General features: G+C 35.4%; 1 protein-coding gene across 2 annotated transcripts in view; it reads right to left on the reverse strand.

Annotated features, from left to right (window-relative positions):
- LOC148955313 (protein lin-9 homolog) overlaps nucleotides 1–17,467 on the reverse strand; it is a 53,507-nt gene that overhangs the window by 25,196 nt on the left and 10,844 nt on the right. The window contains exons 1-3 of one of the 2 annotated variants that reach the window (XM_089101460.1): nucleotides 17,092–17,170; nucleotides 9,526–9,579; nucleotides 806–1,356 (exon numbers count right to left, since the gene is read on the reverse strand). In XM_089101460.1, the coding sequence (XP_088957586.1) occupies nucleotides 806–1,356; nucleotides 9,526–9,558 (584 nt within the window). In that variant the 5' untranslated portion in view covers nucleotides 9,559–9,579; nucleotides 17,092–17,170. Of the gene's footprint in view, nucleotides 1–805; nucleotides 1,357–9,525; nucleotides 9,580–17,091; nucleotides 17,171–17,467 lie in introns of those variants that run through there. The other variant, XM_089101468.1, reaches the window with a different exon arrangement.

A 17,467-nucleotide genomic window follows, 5' to 3' on the forward strand; every position in this document is an offset into this window, starting at 1 on the left:
GACTGTTACGCCCATCAGTTTGAAATTCATTTTCTAGGTCTCGTTCATCCAACAGAAAGTGTTCCACAATTTAAGAATCGTATTAAGGTTTTTTTTCAGGAATTTGGTAATGTATTTGGTAATGAGAGAAAATTCTTTTTTTATTTTTTTTTCTGATATATTGTTTTTTTTTTATAAGCTAATTTGTATTTTTTTTCTATATCTTTTTAGTCTTTCCCCCTTTTTTTTTCTTTTTTGAAGTTAAAATGATTTGGCATGAATGATACCGAATCAGTCGCTTCTTCAAGCATTTTTTGTGTTTTAGTGCAACTTGTTGTCATATTGAATTTAATTTTTTAAAATGAAATTGTTTGAATTAAATTGAATTATTGGATAGAAGCAGGGGTCTTGTGTGTGTTGGAAAATGAACTAATTATTTGTAGGAAGGTTTGTTGTGACCAGAAGTCAGGTAAGTGCAGGATTTTTTCTATTTCTTTCTTTTCTTCTCTTTTTAATTTTTTTTTATTTAATGATATTATATATGTCCAAGGGGTAGATATTCACCAAACAGGTGGAAGCTTAAGGAAGGTTGTATCTTTTTTTTTTTTTTTAGATAAACCCTGTATTTAATTTAATCATAGCAGAGGTAGAAGCTCAAGGATAGTCTAAGTGGCTATGTTCTATAAAATCCAATATGTACCAGGTAGTTGTACGACATAATATCTGCGTGAGTTTGATATTTAAGGAACATAAATTTGGTTAAATTAAGTGACATATTAAAAACCTAATGTTAATTGAATGAATAAGGATAAATAACTAAACTAACCTGTCTAAATCACTATAAAACCACTCATAGCAAACCCATTTATGTGCTTTGGGAAGTTTCAACAAGTTCCTAAGTCGGGCACCGAGCTCCTTATCACGTACTAGAGCAGAAAGCCCTGAATAATCATAATTCCTTTGTATGTGTAATTTTGGTATAGGTCTCTTCTTTTTCGTCTCAACCGGCGGTGGGGAAAGCTCTACCTCTCGTCTCACTTTTGGAGCCAAACGCACTTGTTTAGGAGCACCATGAAGAGCAGTAGATGGCAGAGGGGATCTTGAAAGAGGGGGAGATCTTGCACGAGAAGGTGGAGAGCTCTTACGAGGGGGTGGTGGTGGTGGCAATTTTGCGCGAGATATCGGAGATTTTACACGAGTCATTGACAGTTTGGCATGAGGAGGTGTTGGGGATTTTGTACGGCGAACTGGAGAGAGACTATGACGCGTTGGGGTGGACGCTGCTGAGCCTCCTTTTGGAGTTCTTCTTGGTGAAAACGACGGGTAGACAAAGCTGTCATTATCATATAGCTTGTTCTTCTTTCTCTGACGGGATGACTATATCAGAAAGAGAGAAAACAGGAATTAAAAACAGATCTACATAATTGAATACGCCAATTGCTAGAATCACATATTAAATTTAGTTAAGTTTGATGTGAGCAGTCAACCAAGTACATGCACAGAGGAGAGAGGAGAATTTGGCCTCGGTTTCCTCCACAAAAAGATGTTTTTTATTTCCGCCAAAATTTCTTACATTTGCCATATACTTTTTTTATTTTTATTTGAATCTGCCTGAGACCCAAAATGCTACCCCCCTATCCTAAAGCAATTCGGGCATAAGTTAGCCCGTTAGATTTCATGAGTAAACTTTCAAAGCGTCAACAATCATTATTTTTAGAATAGTATGCAATTAGTCGTTCGAACTTCATTACATACTTCCTCTTATCTCCTTTTTCTTTTTTTGTCTTGATGCGAGTTTTTGAAAGACCTTGACCTTTATTATACATCTATTTTGATTTTCATTAAAATTCAGAAAGGAACATATCCAAATAAAATAAAAAGGAAAAAGTGAGAGAACTTTGCTAAATGAGGAAAAAAGAGAGAAAAAAAATATAACGACACTCAAATTTGCTTGGCAGAGTGAATCAGGCCTCAAACCCATAACCCAAATCCTAGTTGCTAATCCCAGCAGAACTTAATTAAGATTCCATAGGCGATTGCAATTAGATGCGCATGCCAAAAACGTAGTCCTACCTTCACATAGGTCAAACCCCGCACGAATGCCCTTTGCCATAACTATAAATGTTCACCAGGTTTAGTCAATGAATTGCGCCTTCTCTTCAAAAGAGTTAAGTCCCTGTGCGAAGGCGGTCCTAATATAAAAAAATAGTCAGGCTGGGGCAAGGGTACCCCAAAATAGGCCGAAGAGTCAATTCGGCCCGTAAGCCCCTAACGTTTCCGTAAGTCCTACGACCATGGGGGCACCAACGCAAAAAAAGGAGAAATATAAGTTTGCCCGGAAAGAGGGCTAACAGCCTTCTTTTCGAGTGGGATGAAACCTACACCACGACAACTGGAGCGAAGGGGATCGTGATGCATAAACAAACTTTTAAGTTGTGAGCAAAACTCCGCTTCTGACAATGGGCCTAAAAGTGGGCAAACACCTTTATTAACTTTTTTTATAAACAGCTTGAAACTTATATCCGTGAGAACCTCGGTAAAGGGGATCCAAATGCACAGAAAAACCTGAAAAACAAATTTGGTACACCTGAAAATGGACAAAAACTTTTTTTCACAATCGGTCACGACAATTTGCCAAGTCAGTTCAGACCAAAAGGAGTTACTGAATTTGGAATGTTTTTGATCATCTCAAACCAAACAATTGATGGGGTCCAAAAAAGGTTAATAAGCCTTGTTTTTCCCATCGGCTTGAAAATTACATCCTTGATTTCTTAGGCAAAGTAACCCCATATGTAAAAGAAAAGCCAAACTAATTTTGGCTGGATCGATTCTACCCAAGATATTTTTAAAGAAATTAGTTCTATCAATACATGTTGCAAGAATACAATCTCTTTTTCTCTGTGGCTCGGAACTTACAATGCGTTTAAATCGAAACACTGATTCGTGACATCGAAAATAATACAATATTTATGGCCTCTAATTGACTTGCAACATTGCAAATCTAGCGTTTACACACTGGGTGGTAAATATTCTATTGACGCAGTAAAGACGGTGGGAGCAGTGAAGATTTTAAAGTAGAATAGCCAAGACTCAGGCTGTTTTTTCACAGTTAAATTTTTTTTTGGAAAAATAGGAAGATAAGTCTGCAAATGAAGATTAGAATATTAGAAGCTATAGCGATGACAGTGGTCAAATATGGTCCTGGGGCAAGGTTATCCTAGAAGGCGGATATATATCTGTTAGAAGTTCTCCAAAGAAATTGTCAAGCGCTTCTTTGAAGGCCCGGCTAGCCGGCTGCATTTAATTCTCCAAGCTGTGCAGAAAATATGGTTAAACTTTGCTTTCAAGGGCTGCAGTAAAAGAAAGACTGATATTTCCTGGACACGTTGTACGTATGAAGGATACCAGATTGCCGGATTGACCTTTTCGGCCAACCGTCTAAGGCTAAACGGAAAGCAGGTCGCCCTCGTCTGGGGGGGGGGGCGTCATAAAGAGATATTTAAAGGAAATGGGAACTTCCTGGAAGGGTGTAAAAAGGGAGGTTTGAATAGATTGTGATCGAGGAGGATCGTGTGTAGCTGTGTTGGCCTTAGGTGGCTTGGTGCTGCAGTGAGTTGTTAGTAGTAGTTAGTAGCAACATCAGTAGATCAGAGATCTGACTTAACAATGAATTTTAATTAACAATTAATGTTATTCAATGAGGAAAATCCTTATATTGTGACAGGGATACAAGAGATATGCCAAATTTGATCGTTCTTAACCTTCTTTGCAACTAGTTCCTTTTGGAGACAAGGCATTGATCTATTGAAGCAGGAAGTGCCTGAAGCAAGCTAAATCACTTTGCTACCTTTCGAGTAGCAAAAACTGCTTTGCTTCTTCAATTGACGTAATTCGTGAGGTTAAGTTGGATTTTCGAAGCAGTTGCCTGTTAAGCAGGTGCAAGCTTAGGAAAACTTATTCCGCATTTTTTCATTGAACAGAGCCTTTCTGAATTGTCATTGAAAATATTTAAAAAAACGAAAAATCCCTCCAGCACATCGAAAAACACATTGTATACCCCCTATATTCGTTTGAATTTATTAAAATACATGCATTGGGGGGGCAGTTAAAGTAGAAGATATTCTGAAAACCAACAGATAGAAATTTTCTTAATGTAAATTAATTCAACTTTGTTAAAATAGTATTTAGTTTAGGGTACATAAATTAGATAAATGTTCATTTTTAATTTATGATAAATAGGCTTGGATTTGTTTAGGGTAGGGGCTAATTTTGGGCCAAACCCCTAACACTTCAAACTTCCTTGAATTTCTGGGCACTTCCTAATCAAATTATCTTGCTTTTTTTTGTTTTCTTTACAATTGCCCTCTCCTTTCCCAGGAAAAATAAATTCATTTATGACTTCCGATTTAGTTTTTTTTTATGATATATTCTCTGCAAACATACACTCTCATCAGCAGTCGTCAGCGGTAAAAACTGCCGAGCGTGTAAGCATACATTTTGTTCCATAGGTCATCATCTCGGCGTAGGCGTTACAGTAAACGATCGTTTATTTTGCCGTTTGTTTATTACAGTGACAATGAACGGCTCCATTGCTGCCGTCGGTGTTTGTTTTACCGAGCATTATTTTTTCACAGCCCAATGTGTAAGTCGCAACACTATCCTATAACTTCTAAGAAACGCTCGGTAAAAAAACGCCAAGTGTGTTCAGGATTCATGAGCATGCAGAATGGACCTAGGGTAAATCAATGAAGAAGCAGTTTTGGAAAGCAATTTGCCGTATTGCCTTATGACGTCTGAATTCTGTTGAAAGTTTAAAAACAAATACAAAAACAATTTGTTTAAAAACACTTACAACAAAATAGAACACGAAAAGGTTATTTTAATAAAATACTAAACTGAAATACGTATACAACCAAACTACAACCTAAACTGAAATACGTCTACAACCAAGGTTGCAAACAGGATGAGGATGGCTTCTGCCCCATTGCCTACCCGAATTATAAATATTATCAATCCGTGTGATTGAAAATGCCTCAATCCATCGACCCTAAATATTCAAGTACAAATAAAATTAAAATATTATCGATAAAAAAACTAAGGTGGATCGAAAACTTTCAAATTGTGCCTCAGATTTTATTTTCAAATCCAACATCTTAGTTCTTAAGCAGAAGAGCAAGCAGGAACTTTATAAATATCCCTACAATTAACTCGAAACAAAACTATGTCAAATAATTTAATAAAATAGTGATATCAAAACTTAAAAAGAGAAGAAATAAACTCATAAAATAAGTACAGCTTAAAGCAGACAGAAAGGAACACGAAAAAGGGGTGATACCATCTCTTAAACCCCCGAGGCGTTGAGTGCCATTTATGTTTTACTAAACAGAAAATATATATATTTGAGTTTTTCTTTGATATAATTTCTAGGAATTATCTCTTTTTTATACCATCATATTTTTAACAATTAATCTGATTTCATTAGTCGGATGTGCAATAGATATTCATCAATATTTTATTTCCTTTATATAAATTCTTTCAAATGCGTAGAAATCTACAGGTGTATCATTTATGGCAAGCCAATTCAAGACATTGCTTCAATAAACAAAATAGATCCCTTTAAAAATTATGTTTGTTGGTTTCAAAATTTTCATTTAGACACCGTTTTCTAATACTTTTGAAATAGAAAAACTAAACGACAAAGTTTTTACAAAAAAAAAGTATTCTTATAAAATAGTACAATCAAATCGAAAGTCACAAATCCAATTATTCAAAGAGAGATTTTTTTTCTATTACCTTGCTTAGTATTATGATTTTCTTACGTTTAGTCTAAATAAATTTATCCATACGAATGGAGGACTGGAAATTACTTCCCTCTTCAATACTGACCTGAAGGGTAAATTATGGAAAGTTGGAAACATTGGGCCTAAAATTACACTTTTTGATGTTTATGTACACTCTTCCATAAAAAGATTACCTGACAGTCAAGTTATCAATAAAAGGAGTGGGCACCACCATGCTTCATTATAATATAAATACATTTTTAAAATACACGGAAATTGTGAATCTAAATTACTATTCCCCCCCCCCCCAAAAAAAAAAACTTTTTAAGCTGAAAACATTTGCAGACACTTTGTATTCCCTACTCCAGTCTATAAACTAAGATTTGTCTTTGCTTTACAAAGAACCATTTTTAAAAAACCAACAGAGACAAAAATCTCTAAAAAAAACAAAAAAAAAAAACAAACGAGACTGTGGCCAGTGGAGAGAAAAGAAAAACAACAGAAACAAAACAACGCGGATATTTCGCCTGTATACAAACAAGGCGTCTTCAGCACGAAAGACACAAAAAAAAAAAAAAAATAAAACTAAAAACCAATAAAACCACCACCAAAAAAAAAAAAAAACAAAAAAAAACAAAAAAAAAATGTACAATCGGCGCAAACTGATCCACGTAGGGAAAAGATGCTAATATAGAGTTACTTCAGTGAGGACACCAGAGTAACTGAGGAAAAATAAAAAAACTGTAAATTACTTTAATTATTCAGTTGCGAAATAATCCTTTTGTTAGCTATTACTGAAGCAAATCGTTTTGGTCTAACAGGTAAAATAGTCCCCTGGTGATTATTTAAAATCTTTACTCCCTTATTGATAATTGATTCACTCTTTAGAAGGTTATCATAAATTGGGTCAATATTTAAATTACCCGTGTCCCTATTTATGGAAAGGTTAGCAAACATATGTTTTTTAATTTCTATGGCTTCCCTGGCCCATTGGGTGTACCCCTTATCATTAGAAATAGCCAAGGCTTCATCAAATTTTACAAAATGATCTGGTTGAAGCCAAATATGCTCTGCTAAAGCTGAAACGAAAGTTTCTGGAGGCTTGCTTAATTGTAGGGTTTTTTCTATTGAATTTCGGTGTTCAATAAACCTTTCAACAAATTGTTGGTGAGTCTTACCAATATAGAACTTCCCCCAAGAACACGGAATTTTATACACCCCACTTACTAAATTTCCCTGAGTTAAATCCTTACCAGAACTAAAAAAAACTACCCATTGGCCTCAGCGATTGGAAACATGTATCAATACCAAATTTACGTAAAACCCGTGAAAGTTTCTCCCCCAAACCAGGTACATATGGTAATGAAATGAAGCTTTTTTGATACAACTAAATCTAAAGACTGAGAAACCTCAATAACCCTACTACTATGTTTGGCCCGTCTATTTTCAATTATTTTATCAATGAAATAAATTGGATAACTATTACAAAATAAAATATCCCCCAAGTATAACAATTCCGAATCCAGAAAGTCCTGGGAACAGATTTTAAAGGCTCTATCCACTAGTGAAATTACAACCCCCCTTTTTACCGACATAGGGTGGCAAGAATGATGAAAAGGGATTTCCATTTACTTTTCTCGATTTACAGAAAACCTACGCACAATGATAGGTATTTAAATTTTCATTCTTGCCACCCTATGTCGGTGAAAAGGGGGGTTGTAATTTCACTAGTGGATAGAGCCTTTAAAATCTGTTCCCAGGACTTTCTGGACTCGGAATTGTTATACTTGAGGGATATTTTATTTTGTAATAGTTATCCAATTAAGTTCATTGATAAAATAATTGAAAATAGACGGGCCAAACATAGTAGTAGGGTTATTGAGGTTTCTCAGTCTTTAGATTTAGTTGTATCAAAAACCTTCATTTCATTACCATATGTACCTGGTTTGGGGGAGAAACTTTCACGGGTTTTACGTAAATTTGGTATTGATACATGTTTCCAATCGCTGAGACCAATGAGTAGTTTTTATAGTTCTGGTAAGGATTTAACTCGGGGAAATTTAGTAAGTGGGGTGTATAAAATTCCGTGTTCTTGTGGGAAGTTCTATATTGGTAGGACTCACCAACAATTTGTTGAAAGGTTTATTGAACACCGAAATTCAATAGAAAAAACCCTACAATTAATCAAGCCTCCAGAAAATATCGTTTCAGCTTTAGCAGAGCATATTTGGCTTCAACAAGATCAATTTGTAAAATTTGATGAAGCCTTGGCTATTTCTAATGATAAGGGGTACACCCAATGGGCCAGGGAAGCCATAGAAATTAAAAAACATATGTTTGCTAACCTTTCCATAAATAGAGACACGGGAAATTTAAATATTGACCCAATTTATGATAACCTTCTAAAGAGTGAATCAAATGTCAATAAGGGAGTAAAGATTTTAAATAATCACCAGGGGACTATTTTACCAGCTAGACCAAAACGATTTGCTTCAGTAATAGCTAACAAAAGGATTATTTTGCAACTGAATAATTAAAGTAATTTACAGTTTTTTTATTTTTCCTCATTTACTCTGATGTCCACACTGAAGTAACTTTATATTAACATCTTTTCATTACGTGGAGTAGTTTGCGCCGAGTGGAATTTTTTTTTTTTATTTGGGTGGTATTTTTTTTTTTTTTTTTGGGGTGGTTTTTTTTATTTTTTTTTTTATATTGTTTTTTTTTTTTGTTTTTCGTGCTGAATACGCCTTGTTTTTATACAGGCGAAATATCCGCGTTGTTTTGTTTCTGTTGTTTTCCTTTTCTCTCCACTGGCCACAGTCTCGTTTGTTTTTTTTTTTTTTAGAGATTTTTATGGTTGTTGGTTTTTTGTAATGGCTGGCCAGTTCGGCTTAAGATCTTTCAAGAACCATTTTTGTTTTGCAAACCAACTATCGTTCGTTATCTTTTGCAAAACGGCACCAGAACATCAAATTTTCGTTTAAATTAGCATTCTCTGAGATATTCTATGACCAATGGCTCGATAATCACTCTGAAAAAGAAGAAAAAAGCTCGCATTCGTGACTTTATTTTCTGAACAATATGATATTTCGTATTTTCGTAGATACTAGTAACAACTCACTGCAGCACCAAGCCGTCTGAGGCCAACACAGCTACGCATGATCCTCTTCCATCCCAATGTATTCCAAGCCTCCCTTTTTACACACTCACAAGAAGTTCCCATTTCCCTTAAATCTTTCCTTACGACATCCTCCCACCCCCTTTGGGGACGACCCACTTGTTGTTTGGCTGTAGACGGTTGGCCGGCAAGGACAATCTTCATATATCTGTCTTAAGATTACATCCCTCCCCCTCATCCTATTTTATATAATCATACACATGTCCTATCAGGTTAATAACAAATGTTACAATTGCTTTGTTTTTAAATTTCGACAGGTAGATTTGACATATTTGAAATCAACAAATAAAACCAGATTCTTTTATAGTAGGCTATATACTGTAATCAAAATTGGATTGTTTTAGAGTTCTGTTTTCAACCAACAGGAGTCCCAATATCCTTACTGTTTTGGTGTCATGAAAGGTCTGATATTTCATCCTGCATATAAATATGGATCACACTTTTAACTAAAAAAAAAAAAAAAAATAACAAAAAAACATGCGCTTTTTTACTGGGTAGCCCCTTAATATCCAAGAACATAAATGCTCTCAAAATGAATACATATTTATGAGTTTTCATCTTATGATAAAATGTATCAAGACTTACAGGAAATCTGCTTTCTTCTTCAACCCCACTCATAACTGTAGTAGAATATTGAACCTGAAACAGAGAGTAATGTAGTCTAAACATTATTGTGCCGAAAACCCAAGATCAAATCTCATGTTTTCGTCATTTTACAAGAGTCCTACAATGAGAATTTTAATCTTTCAAGGTATTTTTTTTTCAGGAAATAGATTTGGAAAAGACTGAAAAAATTCTATTAAAATAGTAGTATATAAATAATATGTGGAATACACCCTTTCATTATAGGCACGATGAAATAGGGATTTATCTTTTTATATAAAAAGAAAGGTGATAACAAAACAATTACAAATATGTACCCTCTTTTTCTAAGACTTAATTGTCCTTTTTTCCAGTTGCAGAAACAAGTGAACTTTTATTATAGTTTGCCTATAAAAGTAACAACTTGTTAATAAAGGAGATTTCCTGGGATAATAATAATAATGTGTTTCAACCCTCCATACAAAACACGAATGAGTTTAGAGGAGTATAAAAAAACTAAAAAATGACAGCATTAAAAAAAAATCCACAAGAAAAATAATAACTCAACTAAGTAGACACACTTAAACTATATACCATGTTTAATTGGAAAGTTTGTGATACTTTCGCGACACTTACGGAATCTGTCCAAAGGATGGTCTATTTTTGGAAGAAATACCAACAAGACCATATTTACTTTAAATGTGCAGGTCGTGAGTCTAAAGCAGCAGCTGGAGAAGATATTTGCAAAACCAGCAGAATCTAAATCGAATTTTCTTTTGCTCAGACAATGTGAAAAATTCAAAAATCGGACCAAGAAGACACGTGGGACAAAAAAAAAGTTATCAACTCTTCCCATGATCACCTTGTGAAACTTGCCTTTAACCCGGGCAAGCAGAAGTAGACAGCAGAAGTAGCCTTAAAAGCTTAGCCAAACGAGGGACCTAAGCGTTTCAGAGAAAACGATGCAGAAAAATTACAGCTGAGGCAATGTTGATAATTACAGAGGTTTTCTGAGGTGAACCATAGACGAAAAAATCAGTTTTCAAGGAAGCAACTTGGAGGCCAAGTTCATTGAGATCAGAGCAAACTATACCAACTGAATTTAAAAGAGCTTGAACATTACCTAGAATTAGAGGAATGCCATCTACAGAGCAGATACGATTATCATCACCAAAGGGCTCAATCAGATATGAAGGAAACTTTTAGTAAAGGAGTCGATGTAGTGCGGACGTGAGATAAACTGTACCAGTTTTCCGACTAAAACTGTACCACAAGAGATTAGAATGTACTGTCTGAACACTGGCTAAAAATTTGCCGCTTGCCAGCAGTTATATTCAATCGATTTTGCTGCAAACTGAGAAAGAGCTAGATGGCATGGATGGGAAAAATAAACCCTAGATAGTAGTGATTCCTAAGATACATAATATATATATATATATATATATATATATATATATATATATATATATATATATATATATATATATATATGGTGGCTGTATAATACCATACTATATATAAAAGTATAATAATATACTAGGGTTGTGTTCTATCCCCCTTTATATGGATTATTTTTATGGACTTTGTTTTAAGGAGCACAGGAAAGTCAATGGCAGACCACGGAATCAAATGGGGAGGAATAAGTCTCCTTGACTTGGATTATGCTGATGACTTAAGCACCCTAGATGAAAGTGTGAGCAAAATGAATGATGTGTTAGAGATTTTGCGAGTTCAGGGTGCTAGTATTGGTTTGAAAATTAATGTTAGGAAGACTAAGTCACTAAGGTTAGGAATAAGTGAAGATGAAAATCTGACGTTGGGTAATGATTTAATACAAAACCAGCTACTAACCTCATTTCCTACCTTAACCGCAGCAGTGTTATTCTCGTACATAGCACTGATCACTTTAATGTATTTATCTGGTATACCATACAAGGATAAAACCTTTACCAAAGCTCTTCTATCAACAGAATCGAACGCTTGCTCATGATCTATAAAACTGAGGACCAAAGGTGTTTGATAACTCAGGCACTTCTCAATTATTAACCTGAGAGTGAAAATTTGGTCGACACATCCTCCACCTTTTCCAAAACCGCACTGTTCTTCTCTTAAAGCTTTGTCTACAGCATCTCTCTGTCTAAAAAAGTATCATATTACTAAGTAATTTACTACCTACAGAGACCAGACATCCCTCAATAATTACCAAACTCACTTTTATCACCTTTCTTATAAAGTGGATTAATTAAGGTTTAGTACTTGTAAATAGAAGCTCTTGGGAAAAGCAACAAAATTTACGCTGTGAATTTGTTCAATAACACGTAATTGGCGAATTCTTTGTTCCCATGTACTAGTATTACCCCATCTATAGTGTTCAGGCATTTCCCAATAATAGAGAAATTCCTTCTTTTTCATTTGTTTTAACGCCTTGTTGTGTTGAAAATACGCTTGCAACATTGAGCCTTGTTGTCCAATATATACCAAATCTTCTTGGGCTTGGCTGATATTTTGCATTAGACAACGTCCTGGCAAATGAACATTTAAATGTTGAATGCATGGCTCTTTTTCTGGATATTGTAACTTGTAATGCAGTCCTTCTACATAAGTTTCTGCTTTATTGTAAACCATGCACCATTTATTTTCGACAATCTTTATTGAAGCACAATCATGTCCCTTGTAGATGTATTTATATAGACACTTCACCAGACCTATATTTCCTACATATTTGACGTTTTTGTGACATTGGTATTTTTTAAGCATATGAGGATTATATGTGACAACATGACTATTTTCATGAGTAATTCGACGATTATTAGAATCTTATTGATAAACAGCACAGTCATGTGAAAATTCTTCTCTATTCATTTTCTCTAACTTGGGATCATAACAACGTCAATACTTTGGTTTTTCAGCATCTGCTTGAGATGTGACTGAATTGTACTACTTTGGAAAACTGAAGCAGGATTGGAATTTTCCATTTTTATTAATCATACAACTTGCATTTGGATTTAAATTCCCACGCGGATTATGAATCATCCACTTTAAGACTAATTCTCTTAATAATGGATTGTTGGAAATTGGAATTTCAGCTGAAATAGATCATCAATTTCAACTGGATTATGGATTCGATCCTGAGGACTCACGATCAAGAGCAAATGCATATGTAGCAGTCCACGTTTTTGAAATTCAATTGCATACACATATGCTGCCACCTTTCCAAATATCTGATCCTTATCAATATCATTGATTATATCGTCAAATTTCAGTTTAGCAATTCGAGTAATGAGATCAGGATGATCTTGAGGGGACTGTTCTATATTAGAGTTATCATCAATTTTAACAGTTGCTGCCTCTTCTTTAAATTCAGGCCTATCAGTATTGCAAGTCACAGTTATAAAGAAATCTGGGGGTCCAAGGCGACAAACAATAGTTAAGGCATCTTCAAAATATTAAGAAAAGTAGCGTGTTGATCGAACAAATGATGACAGTAGTAAAACTTTTTTTTTAACCAAAGAATACATCCAGTTTTGAGGCTAAGTCTTAAAGAAGTTGTGTAACACCTACATAATTTTCACCTATAATGGTTATCTGGTTAAATTTTATAAAATTAATATGATCATGCTCAACATGAATAGTGTTATCAACAAGATACTGTTGGAACAAGCTTCCAGAAAAATGCAAAGCATTGAAAAACAATACTATGCAGATTTATTTATTTATTGAAAAACCCGTCAAATCAACATACAACAAGACGGAGCACTTAAAAAACAAAACAAAAAAGAAGACACAAACTATAACAAACTGAACCAACAAAGAAAACGAATAACTGATTCACTGAATGAGCAGATGGGACCATTCGTGTTGATTTCGGCGTATTTTTCTATTATGCTTCGCTATTCGTCTAGCGACGGTGACGTCAGGGTCTGTGATTTTAAAATTTTCATTTACATGCGAATTCCTATACCACGGAGGTAGACGAAGCAAATACTTCGCAAAACGAAAATACATCGCTCTGATAATATTCTGGTCAGTTTTAGTGAGAAACTGACTATCAAGTGATGTCAAATGATAATGTCTATCAAGATATTAGCAATAACTGTTAAGTCAGCACATCCAGTTCCTCGCTTGAAGCCAAACTGATGCGGAGGAGTGTAGCATACTTTTTCGAGCTCCTGTATAAACAGTAACTCGAAGAGCTTGCACAGTGATGTAGCTACAGTTATCAGACGGAATGCTGTAGATTGAGTTTCAGATTTTCCCTTTTTAGAAATAGGAGTCAGATCTCTGGTACAGAAAGAGGCAGGAACAATCCCTTGAGAGAAGATCATCTGCATAAGCAGACAGAAATGTGCCACTAGAAGTTTACCTTCGTGTTTCAATTGGACCGCACTGACTTCGTCAATGCCCGATGAGCCTTTCCATTTGAGTCTACAGATGGCATCTTCAACAGAGCGGGTACTGACGATTAAATCTTCATCGGGATTAGAAGATAGAAACTGAGCTAAGGCAGCCTCGTAAGATTGTTCGAAGGAGGAGTCAGGAGCTGAGAACTCCGATTCGTAATGGGCATACCATTCATCTTCAGGGATGTCGGCTGGGGATGGTGAAGAAGAATTTTTGCAGAACTAGAGACTAAATTGAAGATCATATTTCTATCTTGTTTGTCACGGGCAGAATAATGATTGACTAGGTTTTTCCGATGCCAATCCAGGGCCTTAGAAAACTTTCGCTTCGTAAAAATCCGTATACTGTTCACAAGACCCATATTCAGACGTCCACACTCTTTCCATACTGAAAACCAAAATTTTGCTTGACTACATGAAATGACGAGATCTGGATTTGACGACCACCCGGGAATGATTCCTTTACGATTTCGTTGCAAAGGAACAGCTTGTTTTTCTGCAAAGCGGAGAGCATGGCAGATTTCTGTACAATATATATCTAGACAAATCGAAACCTCTTTTTGAGGTAACTGGACTGGCTTCTGAAGGAGATGAAATGGGACGCTGATTTTATTCAGGACTGAATCTACTGACTCGATGAATAAGGCTTGATCAATTTTCGACCAGTTACGACGGTGTCGAGGTGCTGAAGGAGAAAGAGGTGTGGTTTGGTGACCAGAAGATGGCAGCCTTTTGTGGGGGAATAAACCAGCAAATACAGCTGGTAAATTCATTGAGCATATGACTTCAAATAATAATGAATTAGCTGTTGCTACCCCTCCAAACCTGAATACATATTTCAACCCCAAAAGTGGCAGATTCTCCACAATTGACCTACAAATTGTGTCATTAAATTTTTGAACAAAATTTACATAAATAAAAACGATAGTCTATGTACTGAACACTTTGCTATAGTTTGGTCCCTAACTGAACCTTCTGAAACTTTATCTCATACCTCCAAGTATATCAACTCTAAAGCAAATTGGTCTATGTTCCAAAATAAGCTAAATGATGAAATTACAAGTTTCACCCATAGTACCTGCATTTCTAACACAACAGTTGACACACATGCTGAAGCATTGACATTTTTACTAATAAATACAGCTGATCACGCGATCCCCAAGAAAACACATTAGAAAACATTGCTTGAGCGAAGCCTTACAGTAAGTTTAAAATATTAGTGAATCAACACCTGGATGGTAAAAAAGGCAGACCATACAAAACCCATGAAAAAACCATAACTTAGTATACCTATTAAATAAATACACTTAGAACATTAATTAGATAAGACCATAATATATTACAAACATGAATAATGGAATAAATTTCCAAATAATCTCTCCAAAGAAACACATGAGCCAATTATACATAAAGTCATAAGCCACATCTGTGGGAAAAAGACTTCCCTCAACCCACTCCTGTATGAGCTTATACATAATAATACCCATTATGACAATGATAATGGAAAAGCTAACCTATTTGCAACTCTTTTTGTTAATAAGCTAACATAAAATAACCAAAGCAAACTGTCCACAATTCCTATGAACCCAAGTTCCTACCAACCACGCCCAGGATCTGAGTGCATAACTAATCCATTTTCAATCCAGGAATTGAATAATGCAATACATCATATTAGAACCAAAACTAGCGGCAGCTATGACAATATACACCCTACATGGATAAAGAATCTCACACCTTCATACAAACAAGAATTGCTAAATTGTTATAATAACTCTTGGGCATCTTCTAGGTTCCCCAATATATGGAAATGTTCGTCCCTCCTACCAATCCTAAAGAAAAATAAAGCAAAAGATAACCCTGAGTCTTATAGGCCCATAATGATTACTCCTGTGATGGGGAAAATAATGGAGAAAATGATCTATCACAGACTCCTCTGGTTTGTTGAAAAAAATAATATGATCCCTCACACTCAAACTGGATTCAGGAAACACCACTCCTCAGCAGATGCTTTCATTTTGCTAAAAAATGCAATAAATGAATCATTCTCAAAAAATAAAGTCCTAGTTGCAGCTTTCCTAGATTTTGAAGGGGCATATGACAATGTGAACCACCAAACCCTTTTAAACAAACTTGCAAACCTTGGAGTACCCCCTAAGCTAGTATCATTTATTAAATCCTTCATAGAAGTGCGAAGTTTCATCGTTTGTGTTGGTTCAGCCTCTTCACCCCAAAAGACAATAACCAAAAGCCTACCTCAGGGAGCAGTCCTCAGTTGCCTCCTATTTGCCCTGTATCTCTGGGACATGAACCTACCCCACACGAATCTACAATATGCTGATGATCTAGTGCTATGGTCATCTGGCAACACCTTCCAGATAGCACAGTCAAATCTGCAAAAGTCACTTTTCCCGCTTGAAAAATTCCCTCAACATTCAGATTTACCCATTGAACCCACCAAGTCAAAAATAATCCAATTTCACCGGAAGCGAAACCATGTTAATGCAAAACTAACTCTAAAAAAAACAACTATTCTAGAAGATAATCATATTAATTACCTAGGTCTCATGCTTGACCAAAAACTTAATTTCCACCTCCACATTTCAAACACAATAAAAAAATGCTAAAGAAAAACAAATATACTAAAAAGACTTCTTTCCACACCCTGGGATTGTAAGGAGAAAACCTTACTCCAGTTTTATGAGTCACACATAAGACCCCATTTTGACTGTGGGCTCATTGTCTATGGTGCATGTGCAAAGACCCAGATGCAAAAAATTGAAACAACACAAAATGATATAAGACGTCTCATATTTGGTCTTAGGAAACCCACAAGCACCAAGTTTCTGCTCATGGAGAGTGGATTAACAACAATAAGGGAGAGCCGCAGCTTTCTCTTGACAAAACATCTTACAAAAATTGAATCAAATAGCTCACACACACTACATGATTGGTTAAGAAATCCAGCCATGTATAGAGGCATTGCAGATGAGTATGCCAATATCCAGAAGAAATTCCCCATACCAGCAAAGTCTATTGCACCCACTTTCCCCCGATCCCCCCCATGGAATTGGTCAAGTCCCATAATAAATAATGAGTTCTCAAAGCGGAATAAAGATTTAACCCCCATTGCTTTTGTCCAGAAAAAAATTGCAGAACTTAATACAATTACCTATAAAAATCACTTCCAAATATTTGTTGATGGGTCAAAAATGAATGAGAAGGTTGCCAGTGGTGTTTTCCTTCCTCACCTGAAAATTGCAATGGGCGAGAGAATATACAATAATTTATCTATAATGTCTGCTGAGTTAAATGCCATAATCATGGCATTAGAACACCTTAAAGAAAACCAACCTTTGATTGAAAATTCAAATAATATTATCATATATTCCGACTCTCTATCAAGCCTTGAGTTGCTGGCCTCAGCTCCTCAATATAAGATGGACATTGACACTTATCATTGTTTCAGTATTATTGATAATCTTGCTTCAAATGGCATAAAAACTTATTTTCAGTACATTCCTAGCCACTCTGGCATAAGCGGTAAT

The sequence above is a fragment of the Artemia sp. Qi Xiang Cuo genome, chromosome 2 (genome assembly GCF_049724085.1).
Source record: "Artemia sp. Qi Xiang Cuo chromosome 2, ASM4972408v1, whole genome shotgun sequence".
NCBI classification, from domain to species: domain Eukaryota; kingdom Metazoa; phylum Arthropoda; class Branchiopoda; order Anostraca; family Artemiidae; genus Artemia; species Artemia sp. Qi Xiang Cuo.